Genomic DNA, 20096 nt, shown 5'->3' on the forward strand with positions numbered 1-20096 from the left:
TGGTGAATTCACACGTACAAAACCGCTGCAGAAAGGCAACATTTCTGTAAAAACACTAACGTTATTTTGTTGAGGGACTGCGCGATTATAAGAAAATCGCTGCAAAAAATCCAAATCTGCTTGTGTGATAAAACCCTAAGGCCTCATGCACACGTCCGTTGGCCGTTGTACAGCCGCTAACGACAGATCTGTGAAACACGGACTGCACACGGGTGTGCAGTCCGTTGTTTCACGGACCCAATCAATGAAAAGGCAGAGACTGTCCCGTCAAAGACGGACAGGAGTAGGACCTGTCCTATTTTTGTCGGAATGGCCACACGGTTCCGTTAAAACAACGGAAGTGTGCATGCCCCATAGAAATGAATGTGTCAGGGTTCTATCCGTTAAAAAAACCGGATAGCACACTGAAGAAAATAACTGAAGTAGACATGAGGCCTAATAGTTGCACATAAGAATAATAGATCTGTCAACAGCTGCTTCTTGACAGTTTCCAGTTAGCAACAGCACCTTATATTTATTTTGGTGTTTTTCTTTTGTTTTCACTTTTGTCAAAGTTGAACATTTTGAAAGAAATGCATTGGAATATCACGTTCAGTCACGTCATGTAGTTTTGTGTCATAGCAGAAAAGTTTGAATGAATATAAATGTTATAGCTTTGTGTTCGGTCCCTACAACCTGAAGTCTATGGTATACAAGGGTTAAAAATTCTTTAAAGTGTCTGTCCCTGATTTGGGGTCTGCTTTAATCCAGCTGGTCACTGGGGTTCTCATTGTACTGAGAATGCTCTTAGGCCTCATTCACACATTGCAGATTTGGTCAATATTTTGCATAGTATTTTGTTTCGATTTATATTTTCCCTGTGTTTAGGATCTCGGTTTTGGCTTCAAAATACTGATCGTATCTGCAATGTGTGAACGGGGCCTATATCAGTTGTTATTGTTTCTTCAAAACCAATGCATTGGAGAGTTCCTATGGTCCATCAAAGTAGAGAGGCCCCTTCACATATGTCGGATGATCAGATTTTGTTTCCCTCTCGCGTCATATGGAAATGCCGGAGGGAAACCATAAGAAACTGAAATTAAAAAAAAAAAAAGCAAAGAAAACAAACTTTGCAAAAATCTCCTACCGTTTTGTGTCTACAGCTCCTATGCAGAACTATGTGTCTCCATGGTTACAGACTACAAACATAAATGTAAGGGACAAATGGAAGGAACCCTGTGTACTCCATAATGTACAGGGTTTGTTTGCAGTCCGTAACCATAAAGACTCACCGCTCTTCATTTTTTGTTTTCAATAGAGGCAAGTATCTATATTTAAAGGGTTTCATCAGGACAATCCCTGTCCGTGTACCCTATTAGAGTATATGGATGTTATAGAGGCGGGGTCCCACACTTGGGCCCCCCTCTATGTGGCAGAATGCTCCCGCTCTGGCAGAACTGGTGCGTCCTGGCATTACATTACACACGGTTGAATGGCCGTCATGTAATGCTACATTTCCCGGACAGGCTGGTCGGCTTCATTTTAATAAGGGGTTGACTTGAGACGACTTGTCTAATCGCTGTATAATAAAAAGCTCTGCAATTTTTTTTAATACATTTCAAGCATCGATTTCACATCATTTGCGAGAAGTCTGCTTGCTGTCAGTGAATGGAAACATTATTGTTTACATTCAGAGGTTGAGAACCGATATTGGTCATGACACAAGTGGCTGTAGTTAGTAATGAGCCCTGCACCTGTGTCAGTTGCCGGTTTTGTGCATAGTTTTGATCCACTGACAGCAAGCGGAGATCTTTTTTGTGCAGAAATGTGGTGGTAGAGCTTGCACCACTTTCTGAAGCAGGCAAGCGCTTTACTGTGGGACGTGGTGCACGTTGCCCTGCAGTTTCTGATTGCCATGCTGCGGGGCATAACGGTGTTTACACCCCCAATGTCTTTACACCCCCAAAATATCTTCATGTGGCATTTGTAAGCCCCATGACTGTTATTCAGTAGCCCAGGCGTCCGGTATTTCTCGCTCCGTAAGATTGGGGGTTCAATTGTATGATGCACCGTTTACAAATCCACCTCTTGGCTGCGCAGAAACGGCTCCCGTCGCCATTTAACCCTACGCTGGAGCATCAAGTCCGTTATACCTGCAGATTAATCCTGCTGAAATATTGATGACGGGATCGTGTTCCCTTTTCTTGCTGTTCACTGGAACGGCTCGTGTTCTCCTCTTTGGTGCACAGCGGTCTACCACTTTCCCTGTTTACTGCTGCAGTGTCCCGGGCGAAAGGGAATCCTAGACGTCGAGCAGATAGAGAATAAAATACAGATTCATTCAACATGGAAAACATACAGAATTAAAGGGGTTGTCTTTGTGAGAAAAGGAAGGCGGCTGATCGTGGGTCTCGCCTGTCCAAACCCCGGCGATCTGCGTCGCTGCCGGGGGAAGTCACGTCTGCCCATTCATTTCCCCTGCTTTCCATTTAAAGGCTACGTATACTTTTGCAACCAATATTTTCTAATTGCTCCAATGTATCTAAAAAACAAAACAACAAAGTTGCAAATTGTCCTGAAAATCTTCTATTTTGTGTTCACAGCCTCTATGCAGACCTATGTGTCTCCATGGTAACCGTATAGTCTGATCCTGAAGTCATGTGTGAGGCCCCATGCACAGGACGTAGAATTCATCCGAAATTGCGGACCCATTTGTTTCTATTGACCAAGGACACCTTCCGTATATTTACAGGAAGGGGTCCGGGCCGTAGAAAGACTCCACAAAAGATAAGACATGTTCTATCTTTTGCTTTATACGGTCCGTGTTCCCATACTTTGTATGAGAGCGGGGGCCGAAAATGCAGGTGGATGAGAGCGGCCGGCCGTGCCGTAATCGCGGACCGTGACTATGGGCACAGCCGTGTGCCTGAGGCCTAGGCTCCGTGCACACTAGCGTTTTTTCATCCATCTGTAAATACTGTCCGTAAATACGGATCCGTAGTCATCCGCAACTTATCCGCAAAAAGAAGAAAACCACAAATGATGTGCAACATCTGCAAACCTGGCGTCACCTGGAAACGCTTCCGTAATTACGGCGGAAAACAGCTCCGTATTTTCTGCCGTTTTTTGTTCAGTGTGTGAACATACCCTACTAGTGCGTTTTTTTTTTTTGCTTTTTTTTTTTATGCATGTTTTTTTGCGGTTTTTACATTCTGATCCGAAAATAGGTGTGTGGTGTTTTTTTTATGCTGCGGATTTTGGTTCGTTAAAAAACAACAACTGGCCAGATACAAGGCGGAAACGCAAGATAAATTGCCGTGCTGCGTATTTTAAAATACGCACCGCAGGTGAATTTACGTGCAGAAAAAAAAAGGCGACGTGAAGATGAGATTTCTTGAGATCTCATTTACTTTGCTGTTACTGTATTACGCTGCACAAAAATATGCACGGCAAATCTGCATGTAATACGCATGGTGTGCATTTGGCCTTACAGTCTATGGGGTTGGAATCCACAGTATGATGACCGATCCGCTTAAGGCCGGGTTCACACTGAGTATTTTGCAGGAGCAAAATCTGCCTCAAAATTCCGTTTGGAATTTTGAGACAGATTTTGCTCTGCCTGCACACCGATTTTCGCAGCGTTTTTCGCCCACGGCCATTGAGCGCTGCGGGCGTAAAACGCCGCAAAATACGCTTTCTCTGCCTCCCATTGATGTCAATGGGAGGTCAGAGGCGTAAACGCCCGTAGATTGTGCATGTCACTTCTTTTTCCCTCGGGCCCGTTTTTCCGCTCGTGGGAAAAAAAACACCTCCGCCTCCCATTGAAATCAATGGGAGGCATTTTCGGCAGTTTTTTGGTGCGTTTTCCAACACGGTTTCCGCGTCAAAAAAAGTGTGAAAAAACTCTGTGTGAACTGACCCTTTAAAGTTGGATGTATGTGTATTTCTATATTTTAGATCTTTGAATATATCTGGTTCACCTCGCTTCCGTTTTTGCAATAATTTAACACTTGTTTTGTGGAAATAATTAAATCATGTGGCATCTGTTGTTGGATGACGTGTTGCATCATCACAGAGGTCGGGCGCCATTGAAATACTGCGAGGAGCGTGCTCAGCTGTGGGAGGATTTCATTCAAACATATAGTAATGGAAAGAAAATATTTGCCTTCCTGCCAGGTTTAATGTGTGTCCCCCGGGGCAGGGCCGCAGATAAGATTTCCTCTATCCAAGGAGCTCTGCAGCTGAGCCGTGTCCCTGAATGCTCTGCGACAATGATGAGCCCGGTGATTAGCATATGCAAATGTAATGCAGGTACCTGATTACTCATAGCCGATGGGGGGGGGGGGGGTGGTCTATTGGAGCCTCATCTGATCCCAAGATTGACGGGTTCATGGCCTTCGTTCTCAGTGGTAGGTCAATTGGGACCCCTGGTCTCCTTCTCCATAGAAGTGAGTGGTGTGGAGGCAGCAGTTGACTTTTTCCGTAACTCCCATAGACTTCAATGGAAAGTGTAGTATGCAAGTGGGACCGGCACCTATCAGGATTTATTGTATATTTTCCGTGTTATGCCATAAATGTATAAGATGATCATAACTCTTTAATCCTTACAAATTAATTAAAACTGGAAAATACAAATATACTTAAACCGCATTAATCAGTGATTCTCCCCCATGCTTTACATTGCAGCACTGCTTGTTCAAATTGACTGTTATGTAATAACACAACTGCTTTAACATTCCATCTGCACATTTTCCTTAAAGGGGACCTGTTCCCTCTCCTGATATATCTGATTTAGTAAATACTTTTATTCCCCGTGAAATAAAAACAATTCTGGAACTATTTTCCTGGACGTTGTGCCGTTCCTGCAATTACAGTCCGTGTTGTGGCCTGTTGAGCTAAGTGACCGATATCCCGATCTCATCCAGTCGTCCACACGTGTGTAATGAAGAATTATGCTGTTGGTATTTTAACAACCTTTGCTTCACTTACAACTAGGATATCCAAACAATACCCGATCTGTAGGGGTGTGACCTCCGCGGCTCACGCGGATCGCTAGAACGAAGTAGTAGGTGAAATTTTAATGTTCAGCTCTTTTTTTTTTATTTTAGGATTGAAAAAACGTACCCGGAAGGCATTTGGTATACGGAAGAAAGAAAAGGACACTGATTCCACGTGAGTATGTCCTGCGGTCGGCGGCGGCTCTACGTATGGGTCAGAGTGGTACTTTGATGGTTGCGCAACATTTGCCTTTGAACTATTGGAGAATGACCTCAATAAAGGGAAAAGTCGCGTCGGTATAATTGGGTGGTATAGAGGATTTGGTCCGTAAAAATAAAAAAAGTAGGACATGTCCTATTTTTTACGGAAGGTTTCTATGGCACGGACGCCTTCCCGTAAATATATGGAAAGGTGTCTGTCGGCCATAGAAATGAATGTGTCCGTAATTACGGACGAAATCTACGGTCGTGTGCATGTGGCCTCATGCAGGAGCCCGACATCACATTTACTCACTGCACCAACCAGTCTACCAGTGTGTGCGCCAATGTGTCGGCGAGTCGTGAAACCGAAGCTTCTTTATTCCCAGCCTCAGACATGGATTCTAGGGACTTTCCAGTCATTTTTTTACACAGTGACCGGCGCTTTTGTAACGCGTTTTGCAATTCCTGCTCTTTTCTAATGAACGTCTTCCTTTCCTTCCTGCAGGGGATCACCAGACCGGGACAGCAGCGTAAGTCATCCTTATTTATCTATCGTCTGCCTAATTCTTGAATGTCCACCAAATATAGGTTATCCATTCACTCCAGCAAGACATTATGGAGGGGATTTATCAAAACGAAAAGTCAAAGCGCAGCGGTCGCCCAAAGCAACCAATCAGATTCCAGCTCGCATTTGTAGAGGTCGTTTTTTTGTTTTTTTTAAATGGAAGCTGCAACCTGATCACCATAAAAATTGTTCCATTTTTGCTTTGCACCAGTTTTGATAGATCTCCCCTATGTGTGAAGGGACCTTAAGAGCCACCCAAGATTAGACGGAGGACCATTGGCAGCAGGAACATTTTAGCCAAATTCTTTCAGCCAAGAACAGTAAATCCCATATGGCCTGTGTATAATTATCTGAACCCTCTCTATGCACCGCTGGAAGGAACATTTATAGTTGGAAACTTTCCCTTCATGCTTGATCGCTTGGCAGCAGCGCATGTAGATTTCTTTTAAATGACAGGAAATTAATATACAGTCCTGAAAACATATAATTTCCCCGAGGTTCATGGTTCCTCTTTGCTGATCCCACTGTTGACTTTTAGGTCAATGATTTGCAGACTGTTTGCGGCTTTTTGCCTTTTCCTGACACACCTCGATGTACTGGACGTCAGTAAACAGACTCAATACTAGGAAATGCCGATGTTCTAGTTCAATGTCTGCAGTTTTTTAAAGTGCAGGCCTCTCTTAAAGGGGTTGTCCTCTTAAGTAAGATAAAGGGTCTCCCCATCAAGACCCCTCTTTATTAGCCAGAGCTGCCAGATAACCAGCACATCCATGCAATACATGCAAATTGATCCCAGTGATCACTGCTGATAATCAGGTTCCCAGCAGAGAGACCCTATGTGATGAATCAGTCGCCCATGGAACCGCTGGCAAGATAGGGGTTGTCCACAGAGGACACCCCCTTTAAGATGGCCGTACATGGCCAAATCCAATGTTCACGAGAGTATTAATGGGTAACTAAACGATCAACAAACTTCTGACATGCCATAGTGACATGTCAGAAGTTTTGATCGGTGGGGGTCCGAGCACCGAGACCCCCACCGATCGCTAAAACAAAGCGGCAGAAGCGCTCGTGTGAATGCTGAGCCACTTTGTTTCTGTTTGACTTTTTTAAGAAAGCTGATTTAGCGGTGTATGGGCTCATAGACTTTCTATTGAGTCTGTACATCGGCTTTCCCCAAAAAATCTGAATAGAAACGAAGCGGCTCGCACGAGCGCTTCTGCCACTTCGTTTTTGCGATTGGTGGGGGGTCTCAGTGCTCGGTCCCCCACCGATCAAAACCTCTGACATGTCACTATGACATGTCAGAAGTTTAAACGTTTAGTTACCCTTTAAGCCATGTAGGTGTTAAATAATAAGCACTTCGGAGAAATTGGAAGTGCTCAATTAATTGATTTTCGGACGTTAAATTTCTCAGTTCCACCATGTTGGATGTGATGTGCGCGTGCGGTCTAACTGTAAATTATTATTTTTGGCATATTTAGAAGAAAGCAAATGGAGCACCAAATGGATTCTATGGAGAGATTGACTGGGAGCGATATGTAAGTAGACCCAACAATGTCCTATAATGTTTCATATTCCATATGTGGCTTTTATTTGATATCCTTCGATGATCTGGGAACATTATATGCAGTCAAATGTTTCCGATTGCTTGCACCTAACAGTGGGCGGCATCCCATAACGTCTCCACAACCCACAAATAACGGGATGACGTGAGATGGAACAGTTATTATTTGTGTTTGGTTTCCCTCCTGAAATCGCACATGGCCAAGACAGTAGACTTCAGCCCTGTTCACACTTGAGTTTTTTTCAGGCAGAAAATTCTGACTCAAAATTCTGTCTAGACTTTTGAGGCAGATTTTGATCTGCCTGCACGCAGTTTGCAGCGTTTTCTGTGGTTTTCGCCCGCAGCCATTGGGTGCCGCAGGCAAAAACGCAGCGAAAAACACTTTCTCTGCCTCCCATTGATGTCAATGGGAGGTTCCCCCGCGAGCCTGTTTTACCGCTCGCGAGAAGAAAACTCCTCCGCCTCCCATTGAAATCAATGGGAGGCGTTTTCGACCGTTTTTTGGTGCGTTTTCCGACACGGTTTCCGCGTCAAAACTCCGTGTGAACAGGGCCTTAAATCTCAACATGCATTGCATTCTTTTTTTTAGACCTGTCCAGAGGTGGATGATGAGGGCTACAGCATCAGACCTGATATGGAACCTGGCTATATCCTTTTGCTGCTCGTTGACTGTTTCCAATTGCAACCAGCAGAATAGTGAGTGCAGATCTGGAGTATAATACAGGATATGTAATGTATGTACACATGTAATGTATGTACACAGTGACTCCACCAGCAGAATAGTGAGTGCAGCTCTGGAGTATAATACAGGCTGTATCTCAGGATCAGTACAGGATAAGTAATGTATGTACAAAGTGACTCCACCAGCAGAATAGTGAGTGCAGCTCTGGAGTATAATACAGGATGTAACTCAGGATCAGTACAGGATAAGTAATGCAATGTATGTACACAGTGACTCCACCAGCAGAATAGTGAGGGCAGCTCTGGAGTATAATACAGGATGTAACTCAGGATCAGTACAGGATAAGTAATGTATGTACACAGTGACTCCACCAGCAGAATAGTGAGTGCAGCTCTGGAGTATAATACAGGATGTAACTCAGGATCAGTACAGGATAAGTAATGTAATGTATGTACACAGTGACTCCACCAGCAGAATAGTGAGGGCAGCTCTGGAGTATAATACAGGATGTAACTCAGGATCAGTACAGGAGAAGTAATGTATGTACACAGTGACTCCACCAGCAGAATAGTGAGTGCAGCTCTGGAGTATAATACAGGATGTAACTCTGGATCAGTACAGGATAAGTAATGTAATGTATGTACACAGTGACTCCACCAGCAGAATAGTGAGTGCAGCTCTGGAGTATAATACAGGATGTAACTCAGGATCAGTACAGGATAAGTAATGTAATGTATGTACACAGTGACTCCACCAGCAGAATAGTGAGTGCAGCTCTGGAGTATAATACAGGATGTAACTCAGGATAAGTAATGTAATGTATGTACACAGTGACTCCACCAGCAGAATAGTGAGTGCAGCTCTGGAGTATAATACAGGATGTAACTCAGGATCAGTACAGGATAAGTAATGTATCTACACAGTGACTCCACCAGCAGAATAGTGAGGGCAGCTCTGGAGTATAATACAGGATGTAACTCAGGATCAGTACAGGATAAGTAATGTATGTACACAGTGATTCTCATCCTAACGTGAGTAATCTTTAACGGTGATTCACCTACCAAAGGAAAACACTTCTATTCATCAAGCGAATCTGAGGAAGAACAAGAGTCTCGCAAGAAGTTTAATATCAGGATAAAGCCTCTACAGGCCAAGGATAGCCTGAAGAGCGCCGCAACTGTGGATGAGCTGAAAGCCTCTATAGGAAACATTGCACTTTCCCCTTCGCCTGTGGTGAGTGTCTAAAGTGAACGTCAATATTCTAGAAATAAATACTATACATTACTAACGATATAACTACCCAGTACTAGTTCGATCTGCTACATGACCAGGACAGATCCTTTTTAACCCCTGGAAATAATCAATGAAGCTTACTATTGAATGATAGCAAGCAGAGATCTTGAAAACCACGATGAATTGATACAGAAGACATATTGAAAAATTCTGTAACTTTTAATTTTACGTAGAATAAGCTTTATATACTGAAAACGAAATACGCCTATAATTTGTATATTGCAGTGTTATAATTAACAGTTTTGGTCACTGCTACACTACAAAATTTATATTACCGCAAAAGATATTGTATCTCCCTCTGTGTCAGGTGGCTCTTGTGTTTTGCAGGCTATGTTCCTGCTCTCTTGCTAGAACAAAGATGAATCCTTGTGCCCACACAAAGCCCTGGCACCCACTAGTCACAGCTGTGTCACTGTCTGTCCCCTCCATAACTGGTGCATTTCTTGTGTATTTGTGAGGTCTCCAGTCATATTGCTGCTGTACTTGCCAATGGCATGCCGACCATTCACAATCACTTTCTTTAGAGGCTAATCACATTTTGGACAAAGTAATGTGTTTTAGTCCTTGGCCGCAGGAAAGCATCGTTTTTTTTTGCACTTTGCTGAAGATTTACCGTCCGGTTTTGCAGGACCGAAAATAAGCAGCGGAATACAATAGCGGCAAATCTTAAATCTCATCCATAAACTATGGAAATTGACCTGCAGTTTGGAAATCCGCAGCATGTCTATTCTTGCTGCGGTTTGAGCACAGATTTGTTGCAGAGTTTCCTCATTGAATTCAATGTAGAAGGAAAACTCTACAAGCAAATCATATTGTTGCAGATTACCTGAGGATCCGCAGCAAAATCTGCAAATCCAGATAGTTGGAAATATGTTAAACAAAAACAGGTAAAATAAAAATTCACTATATTCCCCTCCTGTGGCACGCTTCCCTGGTCCCCCAATGGTCTCGGTACACCCAATTGGACATGTAAGAGCTGCAGCGGTCACACGTGATGACACGTCATTGCTGGTGACTGGGTGAACAGAGACCAAGGGAAGTGTTGGCAGGGGAGGGGTGAGGATAGTGTGTGGTTTTTATTTTCTTTGTTTTGCTTGCAGACACTCGTCGTTTTTTTTAATTAGGATTCAGTACGACCTTGCCGCTGTGGATTTCACTGCAGCCGTCAACGGATTTGCTGCGCAAATTTTCCGCAGCAAACCCACTACATATGGACATACCCTTACGTGGTTGTACAGGTTTAGAAAAACATGGCTGCTTTCTTCCAAGAACAGTGCCACCCCTGTGCAAGTTGTGTGGTATTGCAGCTCTGCTCTATTCATTTGAACGGAGCTTCGGTACCAGACGCAACACACGGTCTGGTGCGGCACGGTTTCCGGACGAATTCAGACAGGTTTTTCTAATCCTGTACGACCTCTTTAAAGGGGCTGTCCTGATGACCTATCCACAGGATAGATCATCACTATATGACCGGTGGGGGTCCGACACCCGAACCCCGCACCGATCGGCTGTCTCCGGGTGTCGGATGTTACGTAGGGTATGCAGTATTCGAAGCGAGCCGGAAGCAGATGGCTACGTACACTGCATGGCGGCCGTTCTGCAGAACAGCAACTCTGCTCCTATTCACAACAGCTCGGCCGCTATTTTGTGACCGGAGCCATCTGCTTCCAGCATGGACACCTGGTGCCCGAAGGCAGCCGGAGCAGCTGATCAATCCGGGTGTCGGACCCCAACTGATCATATACTGATGACCTATCCCGTGTAGTAGTCCGTGCCTGGACAACCCCTTTAAGATCGAAGTATTCCAAACCTACCGTTACTTTAAATAACTGACTGCTTCTTCATGGAGAGGGTATAGCAACTAATGTATGTCTGCAACGTTCGGTTGCCTGTAATAAAATACCGATGTCCCTTTTGTCATAAGCTCCAAGTTTCTATAGCAACTACCTCTATAAATGCGGCTGCTACGGTAACATGAAACCCGTCATTTTGTACGAGGGTCACTTTCTATGAGTAAAGGTTGCTGGCTACGTGAATATGGGGCAATACCCAGGAGGTATTTGCAATTCATAGTAAAATAACAAATCGCCACTATTTATATACTCCTTAGTCTTGTCTGCTTTAAACCCGAAGGCAGAACCCCCACCTGTCCTGCAGAGCGAAAGCCGTGACTGATAAATGTGTAAATACGTGCCGTTTTAAAGATACAGTTCTAGGAAATTGTTTGCCTGACCGTACCACACATAACGCATGGTTGCAGATTTTCCGTGTGATATTTAGTGCTGCCGTTTTTCCCATTGAAGTCAATGGGGAATCTTGCGTCAAACCCATGGAAAAAAACCACTGCAGAACCGCAACCAATATGGAGTGCTGACCTTTTTCCACTGCACTATGTGAATGAGATTTTATTATATCCCACTCATTACAGTGACTGCTGACCGCGGCAGAAATATACTATAAGACAATCGGCAGTGTAAAAGCACCTTATTGGCTTTAGTGGTATGGACCTGCAGTAAAGGTAATTTATTCCCTTCAGAATCGCTCCAGACAAGTGCAGGACTCTGAACTCGTGAACTGTGGGAACATGCAGCAGTCGTACAGCGTAATATATATAGATCAAGAAAGCAGCAGCACTCAAATAGAGAAAGAAGGAGCGCGTGCCAGCGAGTGATCCAGATCCAAGGAGTGTTCCAATAAATAAACAATATATCTCACCGCTCTGCAAGCGAAAAGGTAAAAAAATGCAGTGATTTATTCAACCATCACGGTGCAACGTTTCAATCCCACATTGGGACCTTTTTCAAGCATGCTTAACCCCTTCTCGACCACCCCACGTAGATTAACGGGCTGCAGCATTGGTTCTTGTGCCTGCAGACCGTTATTCTACGTGTGCTCCCCTGTGCCTGTCATCTCCCAGTGCAGGCTGCTACTAGCAGCCTTCGTACTCTGGGAAAACATCAGGTGGGATCACAGCAGTGACCTCCGCCGATTAACCCCTTAAATGCGGCGGCCAATAGCGACCGCCGCATTTAAGTTGTTACAGCAACATTGGCATCCCGCAGCGCGATTGCGGAGTGCCGATGGTTGCTATGGCAACCAGAGGCCTAACAAAGGCCTCCGGTCTGCCATCTACGGACGGCGATTAGATCCTGCCAGAGGCAGGACCTAATACGCCGCCTGTCAGTGTGAAACTGACTGGTATAATACACTGCAATACATAAGTATTATAGGGTATTATAATAACGATCCAACAATTAGATCTTCAAGTCCCTAGTGGGACTTTAAAAAAAAAAAGTGTACAAAAATAAAAGTTCAAAGTAATTTAAATTAAAATTTTATTAAATTAAAATTGCCCTTTTTCCCTTTACTATAAAGTCATTTATTATTAGAAAAACCTGAAATAAATTATGCAAAATTAGTATCTCCGTGTCCGTAACGGCCTGAACTATAATATTATAATGTTTTTTATCACGCACGGTGAACGCTGTAAAAAAAAAAACTATACCAGAATCGCTATTTTTAGTCACTTCAGCTTCCAAAGTATTAAATAAATTGGGATCAAAAAGTCGCATGTACTCAATAATGGTACCAATAAAAACTACAGTGTGTTCCGCAAAAAATAAAGCCCTCACGCAGCTTTCTTGATGGAAAAGTAAAAAGTTGTGGCTCTTAGTATATGGCGACACAAAAACTAAATATTTGTTTTAAAACCGTGATTTTATCGTGCAAACACCGTAAAACATAAAAAAAACTATATAAGTATGGTATCGCCGTAATCGCATCGATCCACAGAATAAATTAAATATGTCATTTATAGCGCACAGTGAACGCCGTAAAAAAACCAGAAAGCATAAAAAAACAATAGAAGTTTTCATGGCCTAATTTCAGCAAAAAGCCTGTGGGATCAAAATGCTCACTATACCCCTAGATAAATTCTTCTAAGGCAGTAGTTTCCCAAATGGGGTCACTTCTGGGGGGTTTCCACTGTTTTGGTCCCTCAGGGGCTTTGCAATATGATCCTAATCCAGCAAACTTGAGCTCCAAAAGCCAAATCGCGCTCCTTCCCTTCTGAGCCCTGCCGTGTGTCCAAACAGCCGTTTATTACCACATATGGGGTTTTGTCGTAATCAGGAGAAATTGCTTTAAAATTGTTGGGGTGATTTTTCTTCTTTATGCCTTGTAAAAATTTATGATTTCTACGTTTTATTGGAAAAATATTTAGATCTTAATTTTTACGGGCTAATTCCACTAAATTCAGCAAAAAACCTGTGAGGTTAAAATTCTCCTTATACCACTCTATAGATTCCTTGAGGGGTGTTGTTTGCCAAATGGTATATTTTTGGGGGGTGTTTCCACTATTTTGGCACCATAAGACCTCTTCAAACCTGACCTGGTGCCTAAAATATATTCTAATAAAAAGGCCACAAAATCCTCTAGGCGCTCCTTTGCTTCTGAGGTCGGTGCTTCAGTCCATTACCACACTAGAGCCACATGTGGGATATTTCTTAAAAACTGCGGAATCTGGGCAATAAATACTGAGTTGCGTTTCTCTGGTATAACTTTCTGTGTTACAGAAAAAAAAATGGATTAAAATGGATTTTCTGACAAAAAAAAGAAATTTGGAAATTTCCCCTCTACTTTGCTTTAATTCCTGTGAAACACCTAAAGGGTTAAGAAACTTTCTAAATGCGGTTTTGAAAACTTTGAGGGTTCCAGTTTTTAAAATTGGGTGACTTATTGGTGGATTCTAATATATAAGGCCCTCAAAGCCACTTCACATCTGAACTGGTACCTATAAAAATAGGTTTTGGAAATTTTCTTAAAAAATGTGAGAAATTGCTGCTAAAGTTCTAAGCCTTCTAACATCCTAGAAAAAGAAAAGGATGTTCAAAAAAAGATGCCAACATAAAGTATAGGAAATGTTAATTAGTAATACCACACAAATTAGTTACTATCTGTTTTACAAGCAGATACACTTAAATTTAGAAAAATGCTAATTTTTGCACATTTTTGCTTTTTTTCACACAAAAATACTGAATTTATTGATAAAATTTTTCCACTAACATAAAGTACAATGTGTCACGAGAAAACTGCAGAATCACTTGGATAGGTAAAAGCATTCCCAAGTTATTACCACACAAAGTGACACATGTCAGATTTGAAAAAATAGGCTGTGTCCACAAGGCCAAAACAGACTCAGTCCTGAAAGGGTTAAAAAAAAGGTCGCAATGTGGGATTGAAACATTGCACCATGATGATTGAATAAATCACTGCAATTTTTTACCCCTTTGCCCGGAGTGCTGTGGGATATATGGTTTGTTTGTGTAATAAATAAATAATAATAAAAAAAAAATAATATATATATATATATATATATATATATATATATATATGCGCAGCAGTCACACTGTGTGTGTGTGTGTGTGTGTGTGTGTGTGTGTGTGTGTGTACAAATGTTGCATGTTATGATTTTTTATTACGTCCCAGCAGTCTGCACTCTGCATGAGGGTACTTCGAAGCTTTGTAATGGAGACGTTGGTTATAAGAAGAAGCTTGTGTTTTTCTATTAGAGAGGAAGCCGTTCAGCAGGATTACAGGATTTTCTTGTCCTCTAGAACATCTTGTCTCCTCGGAACAATACTCAATAGACATTACTGCGACTCTCTACATTATTATATTTTTCACATGTTATCATTTTTGCGTGTTTAGAGTATATAAAGCTCAATTTTACTTCAAGGAATAATAACAAAGCAAGTATTGTACTAAATGGAATATGATTCCCTTCTGGCTCATAGACTATTTATATTGTAGTTTATTTAAGTTACAGAAACACTTGAGCGATTCACAACTCCCATAAACTTCAATGGAGAGACACACACTCTTGTGCAGCCATTTCTCCACTTTATCTGTTCCCCTCTGGAAGGCCGAACAGAGAGGTGTCCCAAATATGAGGATCCCACAAATGGCTGGAGACTGCAAATTGTGCACTCTTGGTAAAGACTGTGCAGGGTGTGTGTGTTCTGAATGGCAGCTTCAATGAATGGGAGTTAATGGACAGGAATGTGTCCATAGACTAATACAATCTCTGGGAATAGAGGGGAGTACAGCCCCTCCCCCAGAGACCAGGTGCATACAGAACCTTTATCTGTGTGTATGGTATTGCTACCCTTCCTTATATATCTTAACTAGGCCTCCAGCAGTACAATAGAGCTTTAAAGGGCATTTCCAGCCAAGTATTGATGGCCTAGCCTCAGGATAGGCCATTAATAGCCGATAGGTCGGGTCCGACTCCTGGGACTCCCCCCGCTGAACAGTTGTTTTGAAGGGGCCGCAGCACTCGTACGAGCGCTGCTTTCCCTTCATTTTTTTCTTGCTCACTGTTAGACGTCGACACGCATTTAGCGGCGAATCACAGGTATTGCAGCCTTTTCTCTGATTGACGTGAATAAGAGAAGGCTGCAATACCTGTGAATCACTGCTAAATGCATGTCGATGAGTGAGCAAGAAGAAATGAAGGGGAAACCGCACTCGTTCGTGCGCTGCGGCCCCCTCAAAACAGCTGACCCGACCCATCCGCTACTGAGGGTAGGCCATCAATTTTTAGTGGCTGGAAAACCCCTTAATCTATAATTAAATCCCTGCCCACTAATGATGACCCTGTCCCAGTCTACACAGCAAAGCTGACAAGTGAGCTACAGAAAATGTCAGCTTATTGTGTGCTCTAGTAGCCAAAAAACCTAAAAGCATTTCAGGATTTTCTATATGGATAGTAACAATATGTAATTTTATGCTTTTATGCAAGTAGTCTATGCATAGAGGCTGTTTTGTTGATTGATAATATAACTCAATACTTTAAATGCGTTATATGGATTTCTCTTGTCTGTGGGTGAGATTGACCATTAATGTGTTCTTATTTTTTATTTTAATATGCTTCATTTTGTAGAGGAAAAGTCCGGTAAGCTATAAATATTTGGTTTTCCTTCGTTTTTAAGGTATAGCTGTCTCAACAAAAGTATAACTTAATTTTGTCCACATTGTGCACCTAATCCACTGGGTTTTTTTTTTGTTTGTTTTTTAAAGAAATAAAAAATTCACACTTCTATAAAATCACTTGGGGAGAAAACACTTAAAGGAACACTCCAGTCATAACTGATACTGTGTTATGCCTTGTGCAGAGCCTGGAAGGGCGGGGCATGACACCAAGATTCTTTCTTTCTTTGGTGTTCATTGAATCACTGAGTCATGCTCCGCCCTTTCAGACCCTGCACTAGACATAACATAGTGTATCGGTTTTCCCTGGAGTATTCCTTTAGACTATTCACAACACAAGAATGGGATAAGTGTGGTGTTCTGCCAAATGGGTCCAGAAGTGCTCGATAAAAATCTTAAAGGGGTTGTCCAATACCGGACAACTGGATAGGTCATCAGTATATGATCAGTGGAGGTCCAACACCTGGACCACGCACTGATCAGATGCTCCGGCTGTCCGTGTCGGACAGATGGCTCCGGTCATATAACAGTGGCCGAGCTGCAGTACTATTCAGGTGAATAGGAGCAGCGCTGCACTTTTGCAGCACGCGTACGGAGCCAACTGCTTCCGAATCCGTACATCGCATAATTGGCAATAACATCCGGTGCCCGCAGGCAGCCGGAGCGGCTGATCGGTGTTCCCATCATATACTGATGACCTATCCGGTGGATAGGTCATCGGTTGTCTGGTTGTGGACAACCCCTTTAATTGAAGGTGACATGCAAAACAAAAATAAAACAAATTGCAATTAAGCGCTTATTATTTTAGATTTTCTTCCATTGGCAGAATGCTCTATATACATCTATGTATTGATGGTGGAGGGGTGTTGGTTTTGTCCCCCCAACTCTACAGATTATCCTTAGCGTTCTTATGGAGCATACATTATAAACAATCTCCAGAAGTCCGCTGTTTGCTTCCAGTGTAACAGAAGTGGCAGAGTAATTCTCAGGACAGAGGAGTTACAGAAGTAAGCGGACATCTTTGCTTTGTCAAATTAAAAAGGTTTCAGCCCAGGATGACCATCAGGACGCCTCGAACGGGTTACCAGGGATAAATTCGATTTTTCGAGATTCTTAAAGGGAAACTCCAATTTTTGCACAACATATTAACAACATTTCACAGATTAAATATACGTAATATGTTAAATATCTTTTTGTAAATACTTTGCCCTACTTTCAAATTATAAGATGATTTAATCGGAGGATTTATTCTCCATTCACACACAAAGCCAGAGTCCGTGCTGGATTCCTATTGGCAGTGAGCGGTGCATGGTAGGGCACAGGTGACGGTTACACAGTCAGAGCCGATGTGCTGGGGCACATTGTTGTCTGCAGAGTGTAGATTAACACGAGAAAGGCAGAATTTGTACATTCACTTTGGGTGTGAACGGAGCAGAAGAAAAGATCCAGCTTCAAATCTGTAAAGAAAAGGGTCTACAAAGTTGCTCAACTTTTTATGCAGGATTTAAAAGTTAACGTTTGCGTTGTTGCAGCGTTTTTGGATATTGTCTACAACTTGGCTCTTTAGCTTTTGTGAAACTACAATCTTAGCTTTCCAAACCGGGGCATGCTGGGAGTTGTAGTTCTTAACAGCTGAAGAGCCATAGGTTAGACACCACTGGTCAACACTAATGAACACATCGGACATCACATTTCGGGTGCTGGGACATATCAGAAGGCCACATATGTATATTCAGCCCTTCACCCTGAGTCTTCGGTAAAAAGAAGTGCTGAATGTTATCCGTGTATATACCGTAAAACTGGCACCGCAGACTATTAATAAAATGGGAATGTTATTATAATCAATAATGAGAAGTTATACAGTTTTCCAATATACTTTCTATATCAATTACTCACGGTTTCCAAGATCTCTGCTTATTGTCATTCAATAGAAACCCTCAATGGTTACTTCCAGCGGATGAAAATCTTCACAGGTGCACAGCACTTTACAATATATGTGTGGCTGCGTTCATGATTTTCGTAATATCGTGTCAAAACTGCACCGTTTGTCAAAAACCTTCAAATTGACCCCTGAGTGTGAGCACAGCCTATCAGAGCTTCTAGTCGTACACCTGTGTGATCATCGCATGACCATGGGCAGTGTTTTTTTTATCCACTGGAAGTAAATCAAGCTTTCTGCTAAATGACAGGAAGCAGAGATCTTGAAAACTGAGACCTTGATAAAGAAATTATATTGGAAAAGGATAGAACTTTTTATTTTATTTTACCATTAATAACCTGTATATACTGGAACCGGAATCTCCCTTTGCGCAGCGTTTAGATACAATTCTTCCCTTCTGATTGTAATATTGATTATTGCTTCCAATCCATTGATCAAACCACTATTAACCCATTGTTTCTTTTTGATTCTATGCTTGATTCCTGAAGAGCACTTCTGCCAAAATATATAAATTCACACTGCACAATCGGACGCACTAATTACCCCAACCACGCCGTGGTGGGGAGGGGGCCAGAAAGGGTACACCAGCTCTGCACCCCATTTCTTGCCCCATATGAGGGAATGGGACTACGATTTTGTATTTCTTTTTGAATCCTCTGTAATGGGTGGAATTGCTCTCTGGGATCAGATATAAATGTGCTCTATAATCAGAGTAATGAATTCTCGCCGTCACCGGACGTCTGCTTGCGTGTGATAATACCTACAATAGATCTGCAGACCTGATCATGAGATGTATAAATGTGTTAACGTTCTCTCCGGAGCAGCAATTACTGTTTCTTTTCAATCTATACAGTGATGTTATTGTGTTTTTTCTTCTGTATATAACCAAAATTTTTTATCCTAAATGCAAAATTCCCCATATTTAATGGGGCAGATTTACTATCCAAAATGCGCCAGAATGTTGGAGTACGTTCTGTGCGCCATATTTTTTAACCGTTTTAGACACTTTAAGTCAGCGTTCTCGACAAGGGGGCGTGGTTTAGCAGTTAAAGTGGGTAAGGTCTAGCAGAAGGGGCGCAGCTTAAATTGACACCGCCCCCCCCCCCCCCCCCATGCACACAAATTTTGGCTTGGAAAAATGGCCTAAACGAATCCAGCCAAGAAATTTGGAATAAAAGTGTCTAGCGAGATGCGCCAAATTTATCATACCGCATGCACCGCTTTGATTAATTTGGCGCATCTTCTGACTCCCTGGTCTAAGTTTACACGGTCTAAAACATACAGTATTAGTAAATCTGCCCCAGTTTGTTTGTCGCCAGACAAAGCTCTATAAGATGTACTGCTGAAGAGAAGTTAGTTGGGTGGACCCCCACAAATTAAACAGCCCCCCACTCCTACAGTCAGGGGGCTGAAATATGACGCACCCTTTATAAAAATGAGGAGACTGAAAAATGCAAATAGACTCACTTTTGGAAGCCAGAAGCCATCACTTGAGCCAGGGCACCTTCATTTTACATAGAAATGGTGTAACATTTTGGCCCCTGGAAGACCATTTAGTGGTTACAGAAGCAAAGGGAACGTATCATGTCAAACATGTTGCCCTTACTGCAGAGCAGGAGGAGCAGAGCAGATTGACATATCGTTTTGTACAAAAAGCTTCAGGATAACCTGAAATGTATTCATTTACATCTCTGTTCACTGTAGTCTTAAGAGTCCAGTGGGTGGTCTCAAACATTGATTGACAGCCTTTGTATTAGTGCGTCACTGAGTAGAACCACCCACTTGGCTTTAAAGCACAGAGTGAGCGGCGCTCGGCTGTCTCCGGCAGTGGCATAAACAGAGAATGGATCAGCAGTGCGCACGCTCGACCTGCCGCTCCATTT

General features: G+C 42.6%; 1 protein-coding gene across 9 annotated transcripts in view; it reads left to right on the forward strand.

Annotated features, from left to right (window-relative positions):
- The window catches only part of SGIP1 (SH3GL interacting endocytic adaptor 1), an 88447-nt gene that overhangs the window by 20364 nt on the left and 47987 nt on the right, over nt 1–20096 (forward strand). For 4 of the 9 annotated variants that reach the window (XM_075832782.1, XM_075832786.1, XM_075832780.1 and 1 more), the window contains exons 1-6: nt 4778–4940; nt 5088–5151; nt 5683–5707; nt 7227–7283; nt 7899–7956; nt 9049–9224. In XM_075832782.1, coding sequence (XP_075688897.1) covers nt 4922–4940; nt 5088–5151; nt 5683–5707; nt 7227–7283; nt 7899–7956; nt 9049–9224 — 399 coding nt within the window. In that variant the 5' untranslated portion in view covers nt 4778–4921. Of the gene's footprint in view, nt 1–4354; nt 4389–4776; nt 4941–5087; nt 5152–5682; nt 5708–7226; nt 7284–7898; nt 7957–9048; nt 9225–16227; nt 16240–20096 lie in introns of those variants that run through there. The other 5 variants (XM_075832787.1, XM_075832788.1, XM_075832789.1 and 2 more) reach the window with 4 other exon arrangements.

This window comes from Rhinoderma darwinii, chromosome 7, assembly GCF_050947455.1.
Source record: "Rhinoderma darwinii isolate aRhiDar2 chromosome 7, aRhiDar2.hap1, whole genome shotgun sequence".
Lineage (NCBI taxonomy): Eukaryota > Metazoa > Chordata > Amphibia > Anura > Rhinodermatidae > Rhinoderma > Rhinoderma darwinii.